This window comes from Bufo bufo, chromosome 1 (assembly GCF_905171765.1).
Source record: "Bufo bufo chromosome 1, aBufBuf1.1, whole genome shotgun sequence".
Classification (NCBI taxonomy): domain Eukaryota; kingdom Metazoa; phylum Chordata; class Amphibia; order Anura; family Bufonidae; genus Bufo; species Bufo bufo.
This window is the reverse complement of record NC_053389.1, coordinates 839,042,195-839,067,012: the sequence shown is the minus strand read 5'-3', so window position 1 is coordinate 839,067,012 and position 24,818 is coordinate 839,042,195. Positions and strand designations below refer to the sequence as shown.

Below are 24,818 nucleotides of genomic sequence, written 5' to 3'. Positions count from 1 at the left end.
CCTGTGTCATGTGCCCACAGCAGGTCTCCTAGGCAGAGGCCTGTGGGTCTACTCTTCCCTCAGCCAGTAACTGACTCTCCATGGCACAGGGGAGGATAAGACCCACAGGCAAGCATCGCTTTTCCAAGATGGCACATTCTATTCCACTGGCCAGTCTTTCTTCTGCAGTTCAGCTGGCTATTTTGTTAATCAGACAAATCTTCCAGCTGCAATGTCTGCCTCTACACATTTGTCTCTGACAGAGACGTACAGATAATGTCTAGATACTAGAGGTCTCTTTTGCTAGTCGCTGGGCATCGAGTTGGACCTTTCATCTGCCTACTATCCCCAGTCCAACACACAGGTGGAACAAATGAATCAGATCTTGGAGAACTATCGTCACCATTTTTGTTTCTTTTAGTCAGGACACTTGAGTGTCCTTGCTTCCTTGGGCAAAGTTTTCCAAAAACAGCCACTCAAGTGAGTCCACGGGCATGTCGCTACTTTTCATTGTACATGGTCAGCACCTGCGTACTCATCTTCCTATTTCTACCTCCTCTTATGTAGCAGCTGGAGAGACTACTTCGGGAATTTCCTTCAGATTTAGAGAGACTAAAGCAGGGGTGGCCAACCTTACAGAGCCAAAAAAAAAAAAACTTGACTACCAGGAGCCACAAGCTATACATTTACACAAGAGTCACCGTATTTTTCGCCCTACAAGATGCACCTAGGTTTTAAGAAAAATAAGATAAAAATATTTTTCATCTTATCTGAGGTCTGCTAAAAAATTTTTTTTCTTATTTTTCATTAGCAGAGAAAAAAAGAAAATATATATTTTTCATAAGACCTCAGATCAGACTCCTAAATCAGATCCCCAATCCTCATCAGGCCTCCAAATCAGACCCCCAATGCTCGGATCTGACAACACAAATCAGACTCCCAGTGTCAGACCCTCAGTGCTCAGATCTCTCCCTTCTCAGATCTGACCCTCTCTATGCTCAGACCTGACTAACCCATGCTCAAACAAACCCCTCATGCTCAGATCTTCCCCCTCATGCTCAGATCTCCCCCCCCCCCCCCCCCCATTGCCCAGATCAGGAGCCCCCCCCCCATGCTCAGATCAGACCCCCATGCTCAGTTCTATCATTTAAAAAAATCTCTTCCCTCTCCTGATCAGGCACTGGGCTCCTGCTATTTTGCAGGTCTGACACGCTCTCCACTGTGACCTGATGAGCTCAACATCAGGTCATAGTGCGTGTCTCCACGTACTACGTTCTTACACTGTGTGCATCAGGACATAGCGGAGAGTGAGCTGGAGCTGCAAAGTAGTAAAAGTGCCCGGTCAGGAATAGAGATCTGAGCATGGAGTGGAGAGTGAGCCGGCCTGACTACTTCCCGGCTCCACAGCTAGAGCCGCACTTGAAAAGCAAAGAGCCGCATGTGGCTCAAGAGCCACAGGTTGGCCACCCCTGGCCAAGGCATTGGCTTCTGTAAAAAGGTCAGCAGGCAAAGGATTTGACACCATGCTTCTCTTCTGGAGACTGGGTCTGGCTATCCTCCAGGAATATTCACTTGAAATTTCCCTGTTACAGATTTGTTCTCAATTCTTGGGTTCATTTGAGGTGTTAACACACAAATCAATTAAGCCAAGAAAAGCTTTGATGACCACCATCTCTTCGCATCTATAACTCCTTCTGTGTGTTATCTCAAGCTCTTGGTCCTCAATTGCTACTCCAGATCCTCTGTTTCTATTCCTGCCCCAGTCAGTCCTGAAGATGAGTTTGAGATGAACAGATTTGGAAGGAAGACTAGGAAGGGTTTTGGTCCAGAGACAAGGTCCTGGGAATCTGTTGAGAAACAACGTTTTCTTCAGTGGTCTAAAGAAGGGGGGAGGGGGGGGGGGGTAGCGTGGAGCTTGGGCACGGCCGTCGTAGCATGCACCTGGTTCCTTGCTCTGCCTCCTGTGCGCCCCGTGCTCTACAGCATTCCTCTGCACCTTCCCAGCAGGTATGGCTGTTTCTTGCCAACTCTGCCTCTAGGACATGTGTGTGCTCTCAGGCTCGTAAAGGGTCAGTGCATGCGCACCCTAATATTCTGAAGCCTATAGTTGGTTATCCTTGGGCATTTATGGCACTTTCCCTTGTTGGAGGGTGCCTGAGCAATAGGTTCTATTTTTCTGCAGAGGTGCACTACTTGTCTTGTTCACTCACCCGTGTGCCGATTTCTGTTTGACTCTGGATTTCACCCTTTGTCTGATGTTCATACTGACCCTGAGCTGCCTGCCCTTGAGTTGTCCCTGATGACTGTTTTTGCCTGACTCCTCGATTCACTGCACTGGCATCTCTTGAAATTTTATGGCTGCAGCACTTTACGGCATAGGAGTTGAAGCCGCCAACCTAAAATCCAGTGGGCTATTAACAGAGTCTTCCAGAATATGTACATCGCCTATTCTCTCATTTATCATTGTGCTTGGAAAGCCTACTTTCTTTGGTGTGAAGAAAGATCGATCTCCCCTGTGTCTTTTTTTTTTTTTTTTTTTTTTTTTTCATACTTTAGATGTGGGACTAGCCCTTAGTTTCTTGAAGGATCAGGTCTCTGCCCTTTCCATCCTTTTATTAAAATCTTGGCTCTTCAAGGCCAGGCCCTCAAGGGATTTGGACTTGGTATTGGATGTTCTTCAATTTTACACCTTTTTTTTTAGGCTGTCTGGCATATTTCCTTGCATCTCGTTGTCTGGAAGGTAACTTTTCCAGTTATGGTGACCTCTATCAAGAAGGTCTTTGAGTTGGCGGCAGTCTCCTGTCGCTCCTTACCATTCACCAGAACATGACTGTTCTGCACCCGAAGCCTTACTTTCAAATGTCTTATTCGCGTTCCACCTTAATTCAAAGATTTTTACCGTTATTCTATAGCTCCCATCCTAGGGAGCGTAAGATGTCTTGTGTGCCATCCATCTGGTTCTGTTACCTCTGCCTTCAGGCGACTGGACTTTGTCATCTCATATGGATGATGTAAGGGGTTCCCAGCCTTATAGACAACTATTTCTTGTGAGAGCAGCTGGGCCATAGGTGAGGTGTACACTCTACCTCATCTTCTCGCCGCACCTTCTGCTAATTCTGCAAGATGAACACTTTTGCATGAACAGTTTCGGGCCCTTAGTTGCCTGAACTAGATGTATTACCTGTGTTTGGTTTTTCCAGGCCTGTGCTAGGACGTCCCATGAACGTCTCTTTTCTTTTAGGTTTAAGTTGTCCCTTTTTTCTTTTTGGGCAGTGTTCTTATCTGTTCTTGGTTATGTGACATCTGTGCATTTGTGCTTCTCCTATTCCTGGGGTACAGACTGATAAGCTTCGTGTCTATGTGCTAGATATAAAGTCTGCTCCTCCTATGCAGGCTATATCTGTCGTGTTATGGCCTGTGGCCTTGGTTTCCTGTGTCCTTAAATTAAAGAGGTTTTACGGCGAGTATAAAAATTATCCTTAGTCTTGAAAATCGTCTTCCCCCGACTGGTACTTTTTACCATGTCCCAGACACGTTTGCAGCGCTTTGTGCCAGGAAGCTGCCGTATAAGCCCTAGGGCCATCTGTGTGCAGGTGTATTTTTATAGATCTTATTGCTCAACTTCTTTCCAAAATTGCCTTCTATGATCAGATAAGGTTCCTGCTCTGTGTAATGTGAATTGTCTCCTCTGACAGCACATAGCCAAATATCTGCAGGCTGAAGCGATAAAGAAGGAGCGACCAGAGTTTTTCAGTGACTGGAAGGGATACTTCAAGATGGTAAGTGCCGGAACACCCTCGGGTCATTGCGGCTGATTGCCAGGAGCTTTATGCTAATTGTTTTTCTTGCATTTCAGAATGTTGCGCGCCAGAATAACGACAGCGACTGTGGGGCATTTGTGCTGCAGGTTAGACGCCTCTCCTCCCCGCGTTCTAGTAGAGATCAGAGGATGGATAACTTAGCATCTGTCTCTTCTCTCTCCGACAGTACTGCAAGTTCCTCGCCTTGGAGCTCCCGTTTACATTCGGGCAGCAGGATATGCCAAAACTGCGGCGCCAGATGTACAAGGAGCTTTGTCACTGCAGGCTGACGATGTGAAAGAAGATGTTACGTGAAGCGTCTGGACTGAGCCAGGATCGTACAGTCTCCTCGAGGGTTCCTCTGCCATGTGTAACTGCCCACTCCATGTCTGCACTGTGGACAGCCTCCGCAGTGGCCTCAACCCTTCAGGGGCAATCTGGAGCTTTCACTTGTAAATTGATTTGTGGAGTTCAGAGTTTTTTTTTTTTTTTTTTTTTTTTAAACACCTCCCAAGGTCCATCCTGACCCCTGCTCCTCCCCCCTTTTTACCCGCAGACCATCCTGGTCTGCGTCCATCCAACCGGTTTCACCCTTCTAAAAAGTAACAGGCCCTCTTTGTGTCTTATATATTTTTTTTTTTTTTCCTCTTTTTGTATTTTTTTTTTTATTTAAACTGTTTCTGGGGAAAAAAATTTGTAGGATTTTTGTTTTTTGTCAAAAAACAGGAAAATAAAAAATGAATAAAAAGTTCTATAGAAAACGTGTCCTACAACTGCTCGCATTGACTTACTGTGACAGACGGGCGTTTTTAGTGTGAAACATGAGTGGCGGTATTTCTACGGCCTGTGGTATACAGGGGGATCACCTTACTAGAACAGTGTCTGTCATCACTAGGCCGAGCCGGGCACCTCCACATAAGAATGCACATGAAGGAGAATGGTGGGGTCCATCTTCTAGGATCTTTCCACCGTCTGCTGCCCGCCGTTATTACGTGGTGTTGGTGGTCACATGATCTAGCTGCAGTGCTCACAAAAAAAAGCTTCATTTTCTGCCAACCAGCGGCGCCTTTTCATCACATGAACAAGTCCCATATGCGTCACCCATAGACCAGGAGCCCAATGTCCCGTCGGCATCCCAGCAATGGCTTTCATAGCTGCAAGTGTTAACACTTTCACTACCAGGCCTATATTGGCGACAACATTTTTATCTTTTTTTTCCTCCCTGCCTTTCCAAGAACCATAACTTTTTTACTTTTCTGTGTTCACAGCAGTGTGAGGGTTTTTTTCCCTTTCATGCCACAAGGGTCTGATGGGTCCAGAGTGAGGGGAAGAGGGGTCTGGAGGATGATGGAGAAGGTCCAGAGTGAGGGGAAGAGGGGTCTGGAGTATGATGGAGAAGGTCCATGGTGAGGGAAAGATGGGGCTGGAGGATGATGGAGGGGTCCAAAATTAGGGGAAGAGGGGTCTGGAGGATGATGGAGAAGGTCCAGAATGAGGAGAAGAGGGGTCTGGAGGATGATGGAGAAGGTCCAGAATGAGGAGAAGAGGGGTCTGGAGGATGATGGAGAAGGTCCAGAGTGAGGGGAAGATGGGTCTGGACGATGATGGAGAAGGTCCAGAGTGAGGGGAAGATGGGTCTGGAGGATGATGGAGAATGTCCAGAGAGAGGGGTCTGGAGGATGATGGAGGGGTCCAGAGGGAGGGGAATATGGGTCTGGAGGATGATGGAGGGGTCCAGAGTGAGGGGAAGAGGGATCCAGAGTGGGGTCTGAAGGATCCAGAGTGGGGTCTGAAGGATGATGGAGAGGTCCAGAGTGAGGGGAAGAGTGGTCTGGAGGATGATGGAGAAGGTCCAGAGTGAGGGGAAGAGTGGTCTGGAGGATGATGGAGAAGGTCCAGAGTGAGGGGAAGATGGGTCTGGAGGATGATGGAGAAGGTCCAGAGTGAGGGGAAGATGGGTCTGGAGGATGATGGAGGGGTCCAGAGTGAGGGGAAAATAGGTCTGGAGGATGACGGAGAAGGTCCAGAGTGAGAGAAAGAGGGGTCCAGAGGGAGGGGAATATGGGTCTGGAGGATGATGGAGAAGGTCCATGGTGAGGGAAAGATGGGGCTGGAGGATGATGGAGGGGTCCAAAATGAGGGAAAGAGGGGTCTGGAGGATGATGGAGAGGTCCAGAGTGAGGGGAATACGGGTCTGGAGGATGATGGAGAAGGTCCATGGTGAGGGAAAGATGGGGCTGGAGGATGATGGAGGGGTCCAAAATGAGGGGAAGAGTGGTCTGGAGGATGATGGAGAAGGTCCAGAGTGAGGAGAAGAGGGGTCTGGAGGATGATGGAGGGGTCCAGAGTGAGGGGAAGATGGGTCTGGACGATGATGGAGAAGGTCCAGAGTGAGGGGAAGATGGGGCTGAAGTATGATGGAGAGGTCCAGAGTGAGGGGAATATGGGTCTGGAGGATGATGGAGAATGTCCAGAGAGAGGGGTCTGGAGGATGATGGAGGGGTCCAGAGTGAGGGGAAGAGGGATCCAGAGTGGGGTCTGAAGGATGATGGAGAGGTCCAGAGTGAGGGGAAGAGTGGTCTGGAGGATGATGGAGAAGGTCCAGAGTGAGGGGAAGAGTGGTCTGGAGGATGATGGAGAAGGTCCAGAGTGAGGGGAAGATGGGTCTGGAGGATGATGGAGAAGGTCCAGAGTGAGGGGAAGATGGGTCTGGAGGATGATGGAGGGGTCCAGAGTGAGGGGAAAATAGGTCTGGAGGATGACGGAGAAGGTCCAGAGTGAGAGGAAGAGGGTTCCAGAGGGAGGGGAATACGGGTCTGGAGGATGATGGAGAAGGTCCATGGTGAGGGAAAGATGGGGCTGGAGGATGATGGAGGGGTCCAAAATGAGGGAAAGAGGGGTCTGGAGGATGATGGAGAGGTCCAGAGTGAGGGGAATACGGGTCTGGAGGATGATGGAGAAGGTCCATGGTGAGGGAAAGATGGGGCTGGAGGATGATGGAGGGGTCCAAAATGAGGGGAAGAGTGGTCTGGAGGATGATGGAGAGGTCCAGAGTGAGGGGAATACGGGTCTGGAGGATGATGGAGAAGGTCCATGGTGAGGGAAAGATGGGGCTGGAGGATGATGGAGGGGTCCAAAATGAGGGGAAGAGTGGTCTGGAGGATGATGGAGAAGGTCCAGTGTGAGGGGAAGATGGGGCTGGAGGATGATGGAGGGTTCCAGAGTGAGGGGAAGAGGGGTCTGGAGGGCTCCAGAGTGAGGAGAAGAGGGGTCTGGAGGGCTCCAGAGTGAGGAGAAGAAGAGGGGTCCAGAGTGAGAGGAAGAGGGGTCTGGAGGATGATGGAGGGGTCCAGAGTGAGGGGAATACGGGTCTGGAGGATGATGGAGAAGGTCCATGGTGAGGGAAAGATGGGGCTGGAGGATGATGGAGGGGTCCAAAATTAGGGGAAGAGGGGTCTGGAGGATGATGGAGAAGGTCCAGAGTGAGGGGAAGAGGGGTCTGGAGGATGATGGAGGGCTCCAGAGTGAGGGGAAGAGGGGTCCAGAGTGAGGGGAAGATGGGTCTGGAGGATGATGGAGAAGGTCCATGGTGAGGGAAAGATGGGGCTGGAGGATGATGGAGGGGTCCAAAATTAGGGGAAGAGGGGTCTGGAGGATGATGGAGAAGGTCCAGAGTGAGGGGAAGAGGGGTCTGGAGGATGATGGAGGGATCCAGAGTGAGGGGAAGAGTGGTCTGGAGGATGATGGAGAAGGTCCAGAGTGAGGGGGAAGAGGGGTCTGGAGGATGATGGAGGGGTCCAGAGTGAGGGGGAAAATGGGTCTGGGGGATGATGGAGAATGTCCAGAGTGAGAGGAAGAGGGGTCTGGAGGATGATGGAGGGGTCCAGAGGGAGGGGAATATGGGTCTGGAGGATGATGGAGGGGTCCAGAGGGAGGGGAATATGGGTCTGGAGGATGACGGAGAAGGTCCAAGGTGAGGGAAAGATGGGGCTGGAGGATGATGGAGAAGTTCCAGAGTGAGGTGAAGATGGGTCTGGAGGATGATGGAGGGCTCCAGAGTGAGGGGAAGAGGGGTCTGGAGGATGATGGAGGGGCCTGGAGAATAGGGGGGTCTGGAGGATGATGGAGAAGTTCCAGAATGAGGTGAAGATGGGTCTGGAGGATGATGAAGGGCTCCAGAGTGAGGGGAAGAGGGGTCTGGAGGATGATGGAGGGGCCTGGCGGAGGACTATAGGTGATTGGAGTCAGACAGCTGGCATTGACTTTCACCCTATGGAGGGCTCTGGGGTCAGTCTAAGTCCCATCTGGCTCCACGAGTTCTAATGGTGGCCAGGCAGAAGGGAAGGCATGAGGTTGCTAGGCAACCAGGGCAGGTACAGAAGAAGCGTGGGAGGTGACAGGAGACGAGATGGAAGAATGGCGACACGCAGGTGAGGGCCATGTCAGCGCTGAGGTGGCAGATGTGACAGTAAACATGGCGCCCACCCTCACTCGGTACTGAACACTAACCGAGAGACATTTTCTGTGAAGAAGCAGACAGAACATCACTTCCTGGAGCAGGGACACATGGGCGGGAACCTCCCGAGCTGCTTCACCCAATCAGTCGCTAGTGTTGCTGGAGTGGCAGGCATCTAAACCAATGACGAGCCACAATATATTGAGCGACATCAATGTGACCTAATAAGCGATCGAGACAATTGGCGGGTTTTGCCACGGGAGGGGGGGCACGTCACGTGCCGTCTCTAACCAATGGCTGGTAACGCGGAGGAATGAAGGTGTTGAAAGGGGGGCCAGAGGGAGAAAAAAAATCCGTCGCAACTAGGGGCGGCGCTCTGTCACGGGGGGGCGCCAATAGTTTTTCGAGCCGGCTCTCTTTTATGTGATAGGCATCCAATACAACCAATCAGCGTGAAGCCGGCTAGTCCTACAGCCTGGACGTCTGAGCACCACTTTCTGCCTCAACCAATAGGAACGCAGCTGGGCGGAGACAAAGGGAGACTATATATACAGCGGTCGCCGGCTTCTCGGAAGCTTCCGCTCTGAAGAATGTCTGCGAGCTACGACAACCGGTGAGTAGTGAGGCGGGCCCGGCGCGCAGGCCTCGGCTGGAGCTCATGGCGGCCGCCCGGCTGCCTGCTGTGTGAGGGGACAATCCGCCTGGCCTTTTTGGCTTTCTTTTCTCGGCGGCCTCCGCGATGTCGGCCTCCCCGCTCCGCCATGTGTCGGGCGTGTCACCCCAATCCGCTCTCCCCGCGCGGTCGTCGGTCTGACTTCGCGTCCCATCACCCGCCTCGGGTAACTCCTGGTGTCGGGTGTACGTGTACGGGCGCCCTCCGCCTATCGGCACGTGGCCTCGTCGGGAGGAGAACGAGGGGGAGGGGCGTAGACAAGATGGCGGCGGCTGCCGAGCAGAAGGGCTTCCCTCTAAGATGGCGGCCACTTCCGGTGCTGCACGTGGCCAAGGGCAGGGTTAGCGGGGGGAGGGCAGGGGGGTCTCCGGAGAGGAGCCTAAAATGTTATAATGTCATATCCTGTCACAGAATAACACCCGGGGCGGGCAGTACATGATAATGGGGGCAAATGGGCCCCTGTACGTTATAATGTGGGGGGGCAGTGCATTATATCTGATTACTGAGCTGTGGACTATAATGGGCCCCTGTACGTTATAATGTGGGGGGGCAGTACATTATAATGGGGTGCAAATGGGCCCCTGTACGTTATAATGTGTGGGCAGTGCGTTATATCGGTGATTACTGAGCTGTGGGCTATAATGGGCCCCTGTACATTATAATGTGGGCGGGCAGTACATTATATCTGATTACTGAGCTGTGGACTATAATGGGCCCCTGTACGTTATATCTGATTACTGAGCTGTGGGGTATATAATGGGCCCCTGTATGTTATAATGTGGGGCGGGGGGGCAGTACATTATCTGATTACTGAGCTGTGGACTATATAATGGGCCCCTGTACGTTATAATGTGGGGTGGGGGGGGGGGCCAGTACATTTTATCTGTGATTACGGAGCTGTGGACTATATAATGGGCCCCTGTACGTTTATAATGTGGGGGGGGGGGGCAGTACATTATATCTGTGATTACTGAGCTGTGGGCTATAATGGGCCCCTGTACGTTATAATGTACTGCCCCCACATTATAATCGGTGACTACTGAGCTGTGGGGTATAACACACAGGACACCATTAGAAGTGATTTCGGAGGGTGGTACTGCCTGTGCCCCCTATTATATAATGCCCCTGTGTACACAGTTGGGGGGTGCTCTCCTCTTTGACATGTAATGTCTGCTATTAACCCATCCTTGTCCATGGGGACACCTGAGAAGTCTAGCTCGGTGGGTTCCAGGTTCGGAGACCCACAATCTCCAGAACAAGGAGATGAACCCCCCCCCCTTATTGCTGACTCTGCTCGTAGACTTTCTGTTCATCGCTTCCTGCGTCATGGAGAGAACACGCTAAGCTCGCGCTCCTCTCCCCTAGAGGTTGTGGGGGTCCCGGCTTCTGGTGTGTCCCTATGACATCAGGACTTGAATACTCCCTCCCCCGTCATGGCGGTCGGTGTGGCTGCAGATGGTCCTTAGAAGGGTTTCTCTGAATCGATTAAAACCCCTCTTCCTGGCACCAATACCTTTGGGGACACTGTCCTTCCTAGAACCACTACATACTGGGGACACCCCACAGGACCAGCCGTGACTGCTGAGCCTGGTCCTCATGTCCTTCCTAGAACCACTACATACTGGGGACACCCCAGAGGACTGGCTGTGACTGGTGAGCCTGGTCCTCATGTCCTTCCTAGAACCACTACATACTGGGGACACCCCACAGGACCAGCCGTGACTGCTGAGCCTGGTCCTCATGTCCTTCCTAGAACCACTACCTACTGGGGACACCCCTGAGGACTGGCTGTGACTGGTGAGCCTGGTCCTCATGTCCTTCCTAGAACCACTACCTACTGGGGACACCCCACAGGACTGGCTGTGACTGGTGAGCCTGGTCCTCATGTCCTTCCTAGAACCACTACATACTGGGGACACCCCTGAGGACTGGCTGTGACTGGTGAGCCTGGTGCTCATGTCCTTCCTAGAACCACTACATACTGGGGACACCCCACAGGACTGGCCGTGACTGCTGAGCCTGGTCCTCATGTCCTTCCTAGAACCACTACATTCTGGGGACACCCCACAGGACCGGCCGTGACTGCTGAGCCTGGTCCTCATGTCCTTCCTAGAACCACTACCTACTGGGGACACCCCACAGGACTGGCTGTGACTGGTGAGCCTGGTCCTCATGTCCTTCCTAGAACCACTACATACTGGGGACACCCCTGAGGACTGGTGAGCCTGGTCCTCATGTCCTTCCTAGAACCACTACATACTGGGGACACCCCACAGGACTGGCCGTGACTGCTGAGCCTGGTCCCCATGTCCTTCCTAGAACCACTACATACTGGGGACACCCCAGAGGACTGGCCGTGACTGCTGAGCCTGGTCCTCATGTCCTTCCTAGAACCACTACATACTGGGGACACCCCAGAGGACTGGCTGTGACTGCTGAGCCTGGTCCTCATGTCCTTCCTGGAACCACTACATACTGGGGACACCCCAGAGGACTGGCTGTGACTGCTGAGCCTGGTCCTCATGTCCTTCCTAGAACCACTACATACTGGGGACACCCCACAGGACCAGCCGTGACTGCTGAGCCTGGTCCTCATGTCCTTCCTAGAACCACTACATACTGGGGACACCCCACAGGACTGGCTGTGACTGCTGAGCCTGGTCCTCATGTCCTTCCTGGAACCACTAACAGGACCGGCCGTGACTGAGCCTGGTCCTCATGTCCTTCCTGGAACCACTAACAGGACCGGCCGTGACTGAGCCTGGTCCTCATGTCCTTCCTAGAACCACTACATACTGGGGACACCCCACAGGACTGGCCGTGACTGAGCCTGGTCCTCATGGCCTTCCTGGAACCACTACATACTGGGGACACCCCAGAGGACCGGCCGTGACTGCTGAGCCTGGTCCTCATGTCCTTCCTAGACCCACTACATACTGGGGACACCCCCACAGGACTGGCTGTGACTGCTGAGCCTGGTCCTCATGTCCTTCCTGGAACCACTAACAGGACCGGCCGTGACTGAGCCTGGTCCTCATGTCCTTCCTGGAACCACTAACAGGACCGGCCGTGACTGAGCCTGGTCCTCATGTCCTTCCTGGAACCACTAACAGGACCGGCCGTGACTGAGCCTGGTCCTCATGTCCTTCCTGGAACCACTAACAGGACCGGCCGTGACTGAGCCTGGTCCTCATGTCCTTCCTGGAACCACTAACAGGACCGGCCGTGACTGAGCCTGGTCCTCATGTCCTTCCTGGAACCACTAACAGGACCGGCCGTGACTGAGCCTGGTCCTCATGTCCTTCCTGGAACCACTAACAGGACCGGCCGTGACTGAGCCTGGTCCTCATGTCCTTCCTGGAACCACTAACAGGACCGGCCGTGACTGAGCCTGGTCCTCATGTCCTTCCTGGAACCACTAACGGGACCGGCCGTGACTGAGCCTGGTCCTCATGTCCTTCCTGGAACCACTAACGGGACCGGCCGTGACTGAGCCTGGTCCTCATGTCCTTCCTGGAACCACTAACGGGACCGGCCGTGACTGAGCCTGGTCCTCATGTCCTTCCTGGAACCACTAACGGGACCGGCCGTGACTGAGCCTGGTCCTCATGTCCTTCCTGGAACCACTAACGGGACCGGCCGTGACTGAGCCTGGTCCTCATGTCCTTCCTGGAACCACTAACGGGACCGGCCGTGACTGAGCCTGGTCCTCATGTCCTTCCTGGAACCACTAACGGGACCGGCCGTGACTGAGCCTGGTCCTCATGTCCTTCCTGGAACCACTAACGGGACCGGCCGTGACTGAGCCTGGTCCTCATGTCCTTCCTGGAACCACTAACGGGACCGGCCGTGACTGAGCCTGGTCCTCATGTCCTTCCTGGAACCACTACATACTGGGGACACACCACAGGACCGGCCGTGACTGCTGAGCCTGTTACCCTAGTATGTACTGCCCCCACATAACGCTGGTTACAGGGGGCTATACCTGTAGACCCCAGTATTATGTACTGCCCCAGATGACGCTGATTACGGGGGGCTATACCTGTAGACCCCAGTATGTACTGCCCCAGATGACGCTGATTACGGGGGGCTATACCTGTAGACCCAGTATTATGTACTGCCCCAGATGATGCTGATTATGGGGGCTATACCTGTAGACCCAGTATTATGTACTGCCCCAGATAATGCTGATTACGGGGGGCTATACCTGTAGACCCAGTATTATGTACTGCCCCAGATAATGCTGATTACGGGGGGCTATACCTGTTACCTGTAGACCCAGTATTATGTACTGCCCCAGATAATGCTGATTACGGGGGGCTATACCTGTAGACCCCAGTATTATGTACTGCCCCAGATGACGCTGATTACGGGGGGCTATACCTGTAGACCCCAGTATTATGTACTGCCCCAGATGATGCTGATTACGGGGGGCTATACCTGTAGACCCCAGTATTATGTACTGCCCCAGATGACGCTGATTACGGGGGGCTATACCTGTAGACCCCAGTATTATGTACTGCCCCAGATGACGCTGATTACGGGGGGCTATACCTGTAGACCCCAGTACTATGTACTGCCCCAGATGACGCTGATTACGGGGGGCTATACCTGTAGACCCCAGTATTATGTACTGCCCCAGATGATGCTGATTACGGGGGGCTATACCTGTAGACCCCAGTATTATGTACTGCCCCAGATGATGCTGATTACGGGGGGCTATACCTGTAGACCCCAGTATTATGTACTGCCCCAGATGACGCTGATTACGGGGGGCTATACCTGTAGACCCCAGTATTATGTACTGCCCCAGATGACGCTGATTACGGGGGGCTATACCTGTAGACCCCAGTACTATGTACTGCCCCCACAACACTGATTACGGGGGGCTATACCTGTAGACCCCAGTATTATGTACTGCCCCAGATGACGCTGATTACGGGGGGCTATACCTGTAGACCCCAGTACTATGTACTGCCCCCACAACGCTGATTACGGGGGGCTATACCTGTAGACCCCAGTATTATGTACTGCCCCAGATGACGCTGATTACGGGGGGCTATACCTGTAGACCCCAGTATTATGTACTGCCCCAGGTAACGCTGATTAGTGGACCATTGTCGCCCAGTCCACTGCCAGTTGGTCTTTACTGCTTTACCACTACAGTCTTCAGTAGTGCAGTCTCGGCATGGGGTGGTGGGTGCCCTAGGGGGTCTCTGTTCCTGTGGTGGTCCACATGGCAGCCCCCTGTCCTCGCCCATGTGCCAGTCGCTGGTTCTCCTGTGTGATGTGAACTGTTTTCTTTCAGATCTAGAGACAATGGGCCCGAGGGCATGGAGCCTGATGGCATCATTGAGGTAGGTGCCAGCTGCTGGGAGGATAGGTCTTGTGTACCCCCACCAGTGGCAGGACCCAGTATAACACGCTCTCTCCTGCACAGAGCAACTGGAATGAGGTGGTGGACAGCTTTGATGATATGAATCTCTCCGAATCCCTCCTGAGAGGAATCTACGCCTATGGTTTTGAGAAACCGTCTGCAATTCAGCAGCGAGCTATTCTACCTTGTATCAAGGGTGAGTACGGACACGTGGCTTCCATGATGGGAGTATTTGTCCACTGATCACATGGCTTACCATGCTACTGGGTCTTGCAGGTTATGATGTGATCGCCCAGGCTCAGTCTGGCACTGGGAAAACAGCAACGTTTGCCATTTCCATCCTCCAGCAGGTTGAGCTGGATATGAAGGCAACACAGGCCCTAGTGCTGGCGCCGACCAGAGAGCTGGCACAGCAGGTGAGTGTCCCTGATGCATTTCAATTCCTGGCTGCGGGCTCGCTGGCTGCGCTGAATCCCCCTTCCCTCCTGGCTGCGCTGAATCCCCCTTCCCTCCTGGCTGCGCTGAATCCCCCTTCCCTCCTGGCTGCGCTGAATCCCCCTTCCCTCCTGGCTGCGCTGAATCCCCCTTCCCTCCTGGCTGCGCTGAATCCCCCTTCCCTCCTGGCTGTGCCCCCCCCCTTGCACTGAGTTCAGTCTGTGCTTTTTCCCTCCAGATCCAAAAAGTGGTGATGGCTCTTGGAGACTACATGGGTGCCTCTTGCCATGCCTGCATTGGAGGCACCAATGTGCGGGCAGAGGTCCAGAAGCTGCAGTCAGAAGCCCCGCACATCATCGTGGGCACTCCTGGCAGAGTCTTCGACATGCTGAACAGGCGTTACCTCTGTGAGTACCTGGGGACTGGGCACCCCTCACCCCCTGTCACTGGGCAAGGACTCGTCATGTGACGTGTGATCTTATATCTGACAGGGGCAGAGCAAATGACCTCCATATTCATCCCAGTGCAGTGGTCATGTGACTGTCCGCTGGTTCATGCTATGGGGACATGTTCCTCATTCCACTTCTGAGACTTGTAGTTTTCAGTAGTAATTTTAGTGTCTCTTGTGCAGCCCCAAAATATATCAAGATGTTTGTCCTGGATGAAGCTGATGAGATGTTGAGCCGAGGATTCAAGGATCAGATCTACGACATCTTCCAGAAGCTGAGCAGCAATGCCCAGGTATGGTGGGGTGTGGTGAGCGCTGGTATTGTCATACATCAGTCACGATGGGTGCCATGTTGTGGGCAGTTCTGATGATGATATCCCATGCGTGTCATCTGAGGCCCATGTCTCTCTGCAGCAGCTCTCTGGTCTGCGTCCTGCAGGCCAGAACAGTCTGGGGCAGAGGATTCTGGGAAAAATGATCACACCATTTATATCTGAAAACTGACAGCCCTGGATTTTGAGGACCACTTTGTAGTGTCCACCTGGTGTAACCCTTGGTCCCCCCTCTCAGGTGGTGCTGCTCTCGGCCACCATGCCTTCAGACGTGCTGGAAGTTACCAAGAAGTTCATGAGGGACCCTATCCGCATCCTGGTGAAGAAGGAGGAGTTGACGCTGGAAGGTATCCGGCAGTTCTACGTCAACGTGGAGCGGGAGGTGAGCGCGCGGTGTAACGTGCCTGCAGCCCCTGTCACTGGGCAAGGACTCGTCATGTGACGTGTGATCTTATATCTGACAGGGGCAGAGCAAATGACCCCCATATTCATCCCAGCGCAGTGGTCATGTGACTGTCCGCTGGTTCATGCTATGGGGACAGGTCTTGGAGGCTGCGAGGACGCAATATCTCACCTGTGCCACTTAACTTTGCAGGAGTGGAAGTTGGACACACTATGTGACTTGTACGAGACCCTAACCATTACACAGGCCGTTATCTTCATTAACACCCGCCGGAAGGTGGACTGGCTGACGGAAAAGATGCACGCCCGGGACTTCACCGTGTCTGCGCTGGTAGGTTCTGCCGCCGCTGCCTTCCTGTTTTGTCCCCTGTTAACTGGGCAAGGGCTCGTCCTGTGACGAGTATTCTTATATCTGGCAGGGGTATATAATGGTCACCCCATATTCATCCCAGCACAGTGGTCATGTGACTGTCGGCTGGTTCATGCTGTGGGGACACTGCGCACACGCCAGTCATACTGTTTAACTTATTCTGTCTCCTCCTCAGCACGGCGACATGGACCAAAAAGAGCGAGATGTGATCATGAGGGAATTCAGGTCTGGCTCCAGTCGCGTCCTGATCACTACTGATCTGCTGGTGAGTGCCTGGTCGCCATCTTGACTCTTCTAGTCCTGAGATGTCACGGTCTGTCCCACGTGGTGACGTCTACCTTATTCCTCGTGTTCCCGGTGAGCGGGGCAGAACTGCTGTGCTCCACCTTCCTGCTGCTCCGTCTCTTGGTCTGGTGTAGAGGAGGTTGATGGTTGAATCACTATTGGTCCAGAGTGTTGGACTGTGGCTTTGCTGGTGGTCTAGGGCAGTGAAGGGGGAGGGTACCATGCCTTCTCTTGTATATCCTGTAATGCTGTCGCCTTCCTCCAGGCCCGTGGTATTGATGTGCAGCAGGTGTCCCTGGTCATCAACTATGACTTGCCAACCAACAGAGAGAACTACATTCACAGGTAAGTCGCCGCTCCGCGGGCAGCGCCAGGTGAATTCCCTCTCTGCGCAGCCACCATGCTGAGTGCAGAACGTAGACACCTGGCAGATTAACGCGACCATGCTCCACCGCGATTACTGCTGCCGCTAGCTTCTCGCAACTTAAACATGGCCGACATAACGAGCAGTATCTGCTGGCAGTGGCTGCGTCCATACTCACTCCTCACCTCTCTCCCCCAGGATCGGCCGCGGTGGCCGTTTCGGTAGGAAAGGAGTTGCAATCAACATGGTGACCGAGGAAGACAAGCGCACATTAAAGGACATAGAGACTTTTTACAACACAACCATTGAGGAGATGCCAATGAACGTGGCAGATCTGATCTAGACCCCCCAGAAGGGGAGAAAAAGGAAAAACAGAAAAAAACCGTATAATGGAAAATACAAAAAATACCCCCTGCCCCAGACGGCAGGGGCAGGGGGAGCACAGCTCCGGGCGCCCCTCCCCCTGTATGCCATGATTCCTATTCAGTTTTGTTTCCAATAAATGTTATTTTGAGGTTATTGTGGCCGTAATCCTTGTGCTCGTGTCTTCTTCATAAAGTGAACACTAATCCTCCCTTCCCACCAAATCAGTGGACCAAACCCCCCGACCCCGAAATTGGAACTCAATTTGGATATTCTTTTTACAAAAGTTTCCCCCCCAAAAAACCCTAAAATTGACCTTTTATTTGCTCTTCTGTATAGTATTTATTAAATAAAGCCTGTTTTTGCAATATAGTTTGTCTCATGCTTTCCCCCCTCCCTTGTTCTCCCCTCCCCCTCCTCGGCCCCTTTAACCACCCTTACCCCCCTCCCCTTCCCTTTTTAATGCTGTTTTTGGTGGGAAATGGGTGACATGCCATCAAGCTGGGTGATCGCTGCACAGTCGGGGTCCTGTAAGACCCCACAGTATTGTCAGCTGATCCCGCCGCTTTCTGCACCCCAGCTTGACGCCATGTTCAGAGGGTTAAAATGGATTTTAGAGAACTGATGTGTTTATTGCAGCAATCAAAGGTCTTGCGGTTTTACTATGAATAGCTGTACACTGACATGAAGCAGCCCTCGTCTGAGAGCTGCTGCAGGGGAAAGCATGGTGGGAGGACTAGTCACAGCCATATGGGAACTAGGGGTACTTTCACACTTGCAGCAGAGTGATCCGTCCAGACGTGTGCCGACTGAACAGGATCTTGATCAGTCTTACAAATGCCATCAGTCAAAAAAATGCATTGAAATGCTGGATCGGTCTTTCTGATGTCGTTCGGCATTTTCACTTTTCGGTCTGCGCGTGTGCAGACCGGAAGGACGGATCTGGCACATATGACATCGTTCACACCGTCTCGGTGCAGCTCTGTCGCATCTGAGTGATTGGGGCTGAACTGCAGTGCTACCACATGGACAGCGCTGTGCTTGGTGAGGAGCAAAGAGGCTGCGGCGCTCACTGGGACATCGCGGTCTCCTCACACAGCGGATTGGTGGGGGTGTCGGGAGTCAGACCCCCACCATCTCATAACTGAGTACAGATGTCATATGTTACCTGCACTCCTATGTAACACCCCACGTAACAGTGAACTGGGGTGTTACATAGGACTGCATGGAACATCTACATTATCTGCACAGAGCTAGCACTGTTATCTGGGCTGTTACATAGGACTGCAGGTGACAAATTAAAATTTTAGTTGCCAAATTTAACATGCATAAGATTATGATAAAGACTTGGAGAAGATGAGACACAGGGCACAGCGGTGAGCCCGCTCTACCTATAGGGGAATACAGCATCACATGCCTCACATCCAGGGACATCTCCTGTCATGTAGACCTGCTTTCTTCTCCTCCGTTTGACCCAGTCCACCATAACTAATTCTTTCAGCCACATCTAGGCTCTGCAGAGTTTGGCTTACCATGCTACTGGGTCTTGCAGGTTATGATGTGATCGCTCAGGCTCAGTCTGGCACTGGGTAAACAGCAACGTTTGCCATTTCCATCCTCCAGCAGGTTGAGCTGGATATGAAAGCTACACAGGTGCTGGCGCCGACCAGAGAGCTGGCACAGCAGGTGAGTGTCCCCGATGCATTTAAATACCTGGCTGTGGGCTCGCCTGCTGCACTGTATCCCCCCCCCTCTTCTGGCTGTGCTGTATCCCCCTCTTCTGGCTGTGCTGTATCCCCCTCTTCTCCTGGCTGTGGGCTCGCCTGCTGCACTGTATCCCCCCCCCCTCTTCTGGCTGTGCTGTATCCCCCTCTCCTCCTGGCTGTGGGCTCGCCGGCTGTGCTGTATCCCCCTCTCCCCCTAGCTGTGGGCTCGCTGGCTGCGCTGTATCCCCCTCTCCTCCTGGCTGTGGGCTCGCTGGCAGCGCTGTATCCCCCTCTTCTGGCTGTGGGCTCGCCGGCTGTGCTGTATCCCCCTCTCCTCCTGGCTGTGGGCTCGCTGGCAGCGCTGTATCCCCCTCTCCTCCTGGCTGTGGGCTCGCTGGCAGCGCTGTATCCCCCTCTCCTCCTGGCTGTGGGCTCGCTGGCAGCGCTGTATCCCCCTCTCCTCCTGGCTGTGGGCTCGCTGGCAGCGCTGTATCCCCCCCTCCTCCTGGCTGTGGGCTCGCTGGCAGCGCTGTATCCCCCTCTCCTCCTGGCTGTGGGCTCGCTGGCAGCGCTGTATCCCCCTCTCCTCCTGGCTGTGGGCTCGCTGGCAGCGCTGTATCCCCCTCTCCTCCTGGCTGTGGGCTCGCTGGCAGCGCTGTATCCCCCTCTCCTCCTGGCTGTGGGCTCGCTGGCAGCGCTGTATCCCCCCCCCCCCCTCTCCTCCTGGCTGTGGGCTCGCTGGCAGCGCTGTATCCCCCCCCCTCTCCTCCTGGCTGTGGGCTCGCTGGCAGCGCTGTATCCCCCCCCTCTCCTCCTGGCTGTGGGCTCACTGGCAGTGCTGTCTCCCCCTTCCCTCCTGGCTGTGCCCCCCTCCTTGCTCTGAGTTCAGTCTGTGCTTTTTCCCTCTAGATCCAAAAAGTGGTGATGGCTCTTGGAGACTACATGGGTGCCTCTTGCCATGCCTGCATTGTAGGCACCAATGTGCGGGCAGAGGTCCAGAAGCTGCAGTCAGAAGCCCCGCACATCATCGTGGGCACTCCTGGCAGAGTCTTCGACATGCTGAACAGGCGTTACCTCTGTGAGTACCTGGGGACTGGGCACCCCTCACCCCCTGTCATTGGGCAAGGACTCGTCATGTGACGTGTGATCTTATATCTGACAGGGGCAGAGCAAATTTTAGTTGCCAAATTTAAAATGCATAAGATTATGATAAAAAAGACTTGGAGAAGATGAGATGCAGATAACGGCGGTGAGCCCACTCTACATATAGGGGAATACAGCATCACATACCTCTTGCATCCAGGGACATCTCCTGTCATGTAGACCTTCTTTCTTCTCCGTTTGACCCAGTCCACCATAACTAATTCTTTCAGCCACATCTAGGCTCTGCAGAGTTTGGCTTACGGTGCTACTGGGTCTTGCAGGTGATGATATGATCGCTCAGTCTGGCACTGGGTAAACAGCAACGTTTGCCATTTCCATCCTCCAGCAGGTTGAGCTGGATATGAAGGCAACACAGGCCCTAGTGCTGGCGCCGACCAGAGAGCTGGCACAGCAGGTGAGTGTCCCCGATGCATTTCAATTCCCGGCTGTGGGCTCGCCTGCTGCACTGTATCCCCCCTCTCCTGGCTGTGGGCTCGCCTGCTGCACTGTATTCCCCCCTGTCCTGGCTGTGGGCTCGCCTGCTGCACTGTATCCCTCTCCTCTCCTCTCCTGGCTGGGCTCGCTGGCTGGTGCTGTATCCCCCTTCCCTCCTGTCTTTGGGCTCGCTGGCTGGTGCTGTATCCCCCTTCCCTCCTGTCTTTGGGCTCGCTGGCTGGTGCTGTATCCCCCTTCCCTCCTGGCTGTGGGCTCGCTGGCTGGTGCTGTATCCCCCTTCCCTCCTGGCTGTGGGCTCGCTGGCTGGTGCTGTATCCCCCTTCCCTCCTGCCTGTGGGCTCGCTGGCTGGTGCTGTATCCCCCTTCCCTCCTGCCTGTGGGCTCGCTGGCTGGTGCTGTATCCCCCTCTCCTGGCTGTGGGCTCGCTGGCTGCGCTGTATCCCCCTTCCCTCCTGGCTGTGGGCTCGCTGGCTGCGCTGTATCCCCCCTGGCTCTGGGCTCACTGGCTGCACTGTATCCCCCCTCCTCCTGGCTGTGTGCCCCCCCCTCTTCTTGCACTGAGTTCAGTCTCTTTTTTTCCCTCTAGATCCAAAAAGTGGTGATGGCTCACCAGCTTCTGGTCCAGAAGCTGCAGTCAGAAGCCCCGCACATCATCGTGGGCACTCCTGGCAGAGTCTTCGACATGCTGAACAGGCGTTACCTCTGTGAGTACCTGGGGACTGGGCACCCCTCACCCCCTGTCATTGGGCAAGGACTCGTCATGTGACGTGTGATCTTATATCTGACAGGGGCAGAGCAAATGACCCCCATATTCATCCCAGTGCAGTGGTCAGCCGAGGATTCAAGCCGAGGATTCAAGGATCAGATCTACGACATCTTCCAGAAGCTGAGCAGCAATGCCCAGGTATGGTGGGGTGTGGTGAGCGGTGGTATTGTCATACATCAGTCACGATGGGTGCCATGTTGTGGGCAGTTCTGATGATGATATCCCATGCGTGTCATCTGAGGCCCATGTCTCTCTGCAGCAGCTCTTTGGTCTGCGTCCTGCAGGCCAGAACAGTCTGGGGCAGAGGATTCTGGGAAAAATGATCACCATTTATATCTGAAAACTGACAGCCCTGGATTTTGAGGACCACTTTGTAGTGTCCACCTGGTGTAACCCTTGGTCCCTCCTCTCAGGTGGTGCTGCTGCTCTCGGCCACCATGCCTTCAGACGTGCTGGAAGTTACCAAAAAGTTCATGAGGGACCCGATCCGCATCCTGGTAAAGAAGGAGAAGTTGACGCTGGAAGGTATCCGGCAGTTCTACGTCAACGAGGTGAGTGCTCGGTGTAACATGCATGCAGCCCCTGTCACTGGGCAAGGACTCGTCATGTGACGTGTGATCTTATATCTGACAGGGGCAGAGCGAATGACCCCCATATTCATCCCAGTGCAGTGGTCATGTGACTGTCCGCTGGTTCATGCTATGGGGACATGTTCCTCATTCCACTTCTGAGACTTGTAGTTTTTAGTAGTAATTTTAGTGTCTCTTGTGCAGCCCCAAAATACATCAAGATGTTTGTCCTGGATGAAGCCGATGAGATGTTGAGCCGAGGATTCAAGGATCAGATCTACGACATCTTCCAGAAGCTGAGCAGCAATGCCCAGGTATGGTGGGGTGTGGTGAGCGGTGGTATCTTCATACATCAGTCACGATGGGTGCCATGTTGTGGGCAGTTCTGATGATGATATCCCATGCGTGTCATCTGAGGCCCATGTCTCTCTGCAGCAGCTCTTTGGTCTGCGTCCTGCAGGCCAGAACAGTCTGGGGCAGAGGATTCTGGGGAAAATGATCACCATTTATATCTGAAAACTGACTGCCCTGGATTTTGAGGACCACTTTGTAGTGTCCACCTGGTGTAACCCTTGGTCCCTCCTCTCAGGTGATGCTGCTCTCGGCCACCATGCCTTCAGACGTGCTGGAAGTTACCAAGAAGTTCATGAGGGACCCGATCCGCATCCTGGTGAAGAAGGAGGAGTTGACGCTGGAAGGTATCCGGCAGTTCTACGTCAACGTGGAGCGGGAGGTGAGCGCGCGGTGTAACGTGCATGCAGCCCCTGTCACTGGGCAAGGACTCGTCATGTGACGTGTGATCTTATATCTGACAGGGGCAGAGCAAATGACCCCCATATTCATCCCAGCGCAGTGGTCATGTGACTGTCCGCTGGTTCATGCTATGGGGACAGGTCTTGGAGGCTGCGAGGACGCAATGTCTCACCTGTGCCACTTAACTTTGCAGGAGTGGAAGTTGGACACACTATGTGACTTGTACGAGACCCTAACCATTACACAGGCCGTTATCTTCATTAACACCCGCCGGAAGGTGGACTGGCTGACGGAAAAGATGCACGCCCGGGACTTCACCGTGTCTGCGCTGGTAGGTTCTGCCGCCGCTGCCTTCCTGTTTTGTCCCCTGTTAACTGGGCAAGGGCTCGTCCTGTGACGAGTATTCTTATATCTGGCAGGGGTATATAATGGTCACCCCATATTCATCCCAGCACAGTGGTCATGTGACTGTCGGCTGGTTCATGCTGTGGGGACACTGCGCACACGCCAGTCATACTGTTAACTTATTCCGTCTCCTCCTCAGCACGGCGACATGGACCAAAAAGAGCGAGATGTGATCATGAGGGAATTCAGGTCTGGCTCCAGTTGCGTCCTGATCACTACTGATGTCCCTGGTCATCAACTATGACTTGCCAACCAACAGAGAGAACTACATTCACAGGTAAGTCGCCGCTCCGCGGGCAGCGCCAGGTGAATTCCCTCTCTGCGCAGCCACCATGCTGAGTGCAGAACGTAGACACCTGGCAGATTAACGCGACCATGCTCCACCGCGATTACTGCTGCCGCTAGCTTCTCGCAACTTAAACATGGCCGACATAACGAGCAGTATCTGCTGGCAGTGGCTGCGTCCATACTCACTCCTCACCTCTCTCCCCCAGGATCGGCCGCGGTGGCCGTTTCGGTAGGAAAGGAGTTGCAATCAACATGGTGACCGAGGAAGACAAGCGCACATTAAAGGACAGAGACTTTTTTTTACAACACAACCATTGAGGAGATGCCAATGAAGGTGGCAGATCTGATCTAGACCCCCCCAGAAGGGGAGAAAAAGGAAAAAACTGTATAATGGAAAACACAAAAAATACCCCCTGCTCCAGACGGCAGGGGGAGCACAGCTCCGGGCGCCCCTCCCCCTGTATGCCATGATTCCTATTCAGTTCAGTTTTGTTTCCAATAAATGTTATTTTGAGGTTATTGTGGCCGTAATCCTTGTGCTCGTGTCTTCTTCATAAAGTGAACACTAATCCTCCCTTCCCACCAACCCCCCCCCGACCCCGAAATAGGCCTGAAGCCTATGGCGGTGATCGGCGGCGGGGCAGGAAACTATGCGCTCCCGTGCCCCGCTGTAGTTTGGGTCGGCGTTGGGCACCACAGCACCAATTATAATCCGCCGCTGATGGTTGGTTCCTGCCCTATGACATCATCAGCCTCACATATGATCTTGCCTCTTGTGTCTGTCTCCTCTGCACCCATGTCTGACACCTGAAGGCCTGGTCATACACGGCACCCCGTCAGTTTCTGCTCTGCGGACAGGAGCTAGATCTGTTTTTGGAAGAGCCATGATGTCATCTGTGTCACATGACTCATCCTGGAATCTCATCAAGCTATGTACACGTCAGACACACCCAGATTCCGGCGAACTTTGGGTGCAGGGTTTATATTAGACTAAGGTTATAATTAGTGTAGTCACCAGGAACCAGAATCCCGACCGACGTCACTGACCGGCTCTCAATGGATTGATATTAAATAAACCCAAAGGAGAATTCTCTGGATTACAGCAATGGACGATGACCAGGGTTCAAGCACCACAGGGGCACTTTATGTGGGTACAGTGGTCCTCCCTGGTCAGATCAGCATATAATATAACAGATGATTATAAGTCATGACATCCTGAATTTCTCTGCTTTGTCATGGACGGTCAACATTTTATAATGGAGAAGACCTCGGTGTAACATCTGCAGTCATCTTTCTCTGCAAAAATGGTCAAGTGTGGAACATGGCGCCACCTAGTGCCTGTAAGAGGAAATGTGAGGTCAGCCTCTCATCCAGCTTGTCCTCTTTACCTGAGGCCAAAGACTTGCACATGCAGTTCTCTGTACAGGCTGAGATGCAAAGAGCCCATC

At 53.4% G+C, this 24,818-nt stretch overlaps 3 protein-coding genes and 3 non-coding genes across 6 annotated transcripts in view; 5 read left to right on the top strand and 1 right to left on the bottom strand.

Annotated features, from left to right (window-relative positions):
• The window catches only part of SENP3 (SUMO specific peptidase 3), a 35,371-nt gene extending 30,859 nt beyond the window's left edge, over positions 1-4,512 (top strand). Inside the window, exons 9-11 of the mRNA XM_040415366.1 lie at positions 3,675-3,758; positions 3,836-3,886; positions 3,967-4,512. Of these exons, the coding sequence (XP_040271300.1) occupies positions 3,675-3,758; positions 3,836-3,886; positions 3,967-4,077 (246 nt within the window). The 3' untranslated portion in view covers positions 4,078-4,512. The remainder of the gene's footprint in view (positions 1-3,674; positions 3,759-3,835; positions 3,887-3,966) is intronic.
• A 4,238-nt stretch (positions 4,513-8,750) lies between these two features.
• Positions 8,751-17,580, top strand: EIF4A1 (eukaryotic translation initiation factor 4A1). Its single transcript, XM_040415364.1, has 11 exons — positions 8,751-8,848; positions 14,217-14,265; positions 14,349-14,481; positions 14,562-14,701; positions 14,959-15,127; positions 15,352-15,461; positions 15,739-15,882; positions 16,096-16,233; positions 16,448-16,537; positions 16,823-16,902; positions 17,120-17,580. The coding sequence occupies exons 1-11, from the start codon at positions 8,826-8,828 to the stop codon at positions 17,262-17,264; spliced, it is 1,221 nt and encodes a 406-aa protein (XP_040271298.1). The 5' UTR covers positions 8,751-8,825; the 3' UTR covers positions 17,265-17,580.
• On the bottom strand, positions 9,883-12,009 carry LOC120986684 (serine/arginine repetitive matrix protein 5-like). Its single transcript, XM_040415365.1, has 4 exons — positions 11,753-12,009; positions 11,165-11,579; positions 10,090-10,742; positions 9,883-10,055 (listed from the first exon to the last, which is right to left on the bottom strand). Exons 1-3 carry the CDS (start codon positions 11,819-11,821, stop codon positions 10,306-10,308), a joined length of 921 nt encoding a protein of 306 aa, XP_040271299.1. The 5' UTR covers positions 11,822-12,009; the 3' UTR covers positions 9,883-10,055; positions 10,090-10,305.
• LOC120987537 lies at positions 15,530-15,669 on the top strand. Its single transcript, XR_005776128.1, has one exon. It is a non-coding gene; the product is annotated as a small nucleolar RNA SNORD10 (small nucleolar RNA).
• Positions 17,581-21,560: 3,980 nt separating the features above from the next.
• On the top strand, positions 21,561-21,700 carry LOC120987535. Its single transcript, XR_005776126.1, has one exon. It is a non-coding gene; the product is annotated as a small nucleolar RNA SNORD10 (small nucleolar RNA).
• A 605-nt stretch (positions 21,701-22,305) lies between these two features.
• Positions 22,306-22,445, top strand: LOC120987536. Its single transcript, XR_005776127.1, has one exon. It is a non-coding gene; the product is annotated as a small nucleolar RNA SNORD10 (small nucleolar RNA).
• Positions 22,446-24,818: the final 2,373 nt, after the last annotated feature.

Excerpts from the sequence above, each read along its gene's own strand:
- EIF4A1 (XM_040415364.1), top strand. The coding sequence starts at position 8,826 with ATGTCTGCGAGCTACGACAACCG. Across the intron at positions 15,128-15,351 it reads GCTGAACAGGCGTTACCTCT|CCCCAAAATATATCAAGATG; the intron begins GTGAGTACCTGG and ends TCTCTTGTGCAG. Across the intron at positions 15,883-16,095 it reads ACGTCAACGTGGAGCGGGAG|GAGTGGAAGTTGGACACACT; the intron begins GTGAGCGCGCGG and ends TTAACTTTGCAG.
- LOC120986684 (XM_040415365.1), bottom strand. The coding sequence starts at position 11,821 with ATGAGGACCAGGCTCAGCAGTCACGGCCGGTCCTCTGGGGTGTCCCCA. Across the intron at positions 11,580-11,752 it reads TATGTAGTGGTTCCAGGAAG|GACATGAGGACCAGGCTCAG; the intron begins GCCATGAGGACC and ends GGTTCCAGGAAG. Across the intron at positions 10,743-11,164 it reads CTGTGGGGTGTCCCCAGTAT|GTAGTGGTTCTAGGAAGGAC; the intron begins GTAGTGGTTCTA and ends TGTCCCCAGTAG.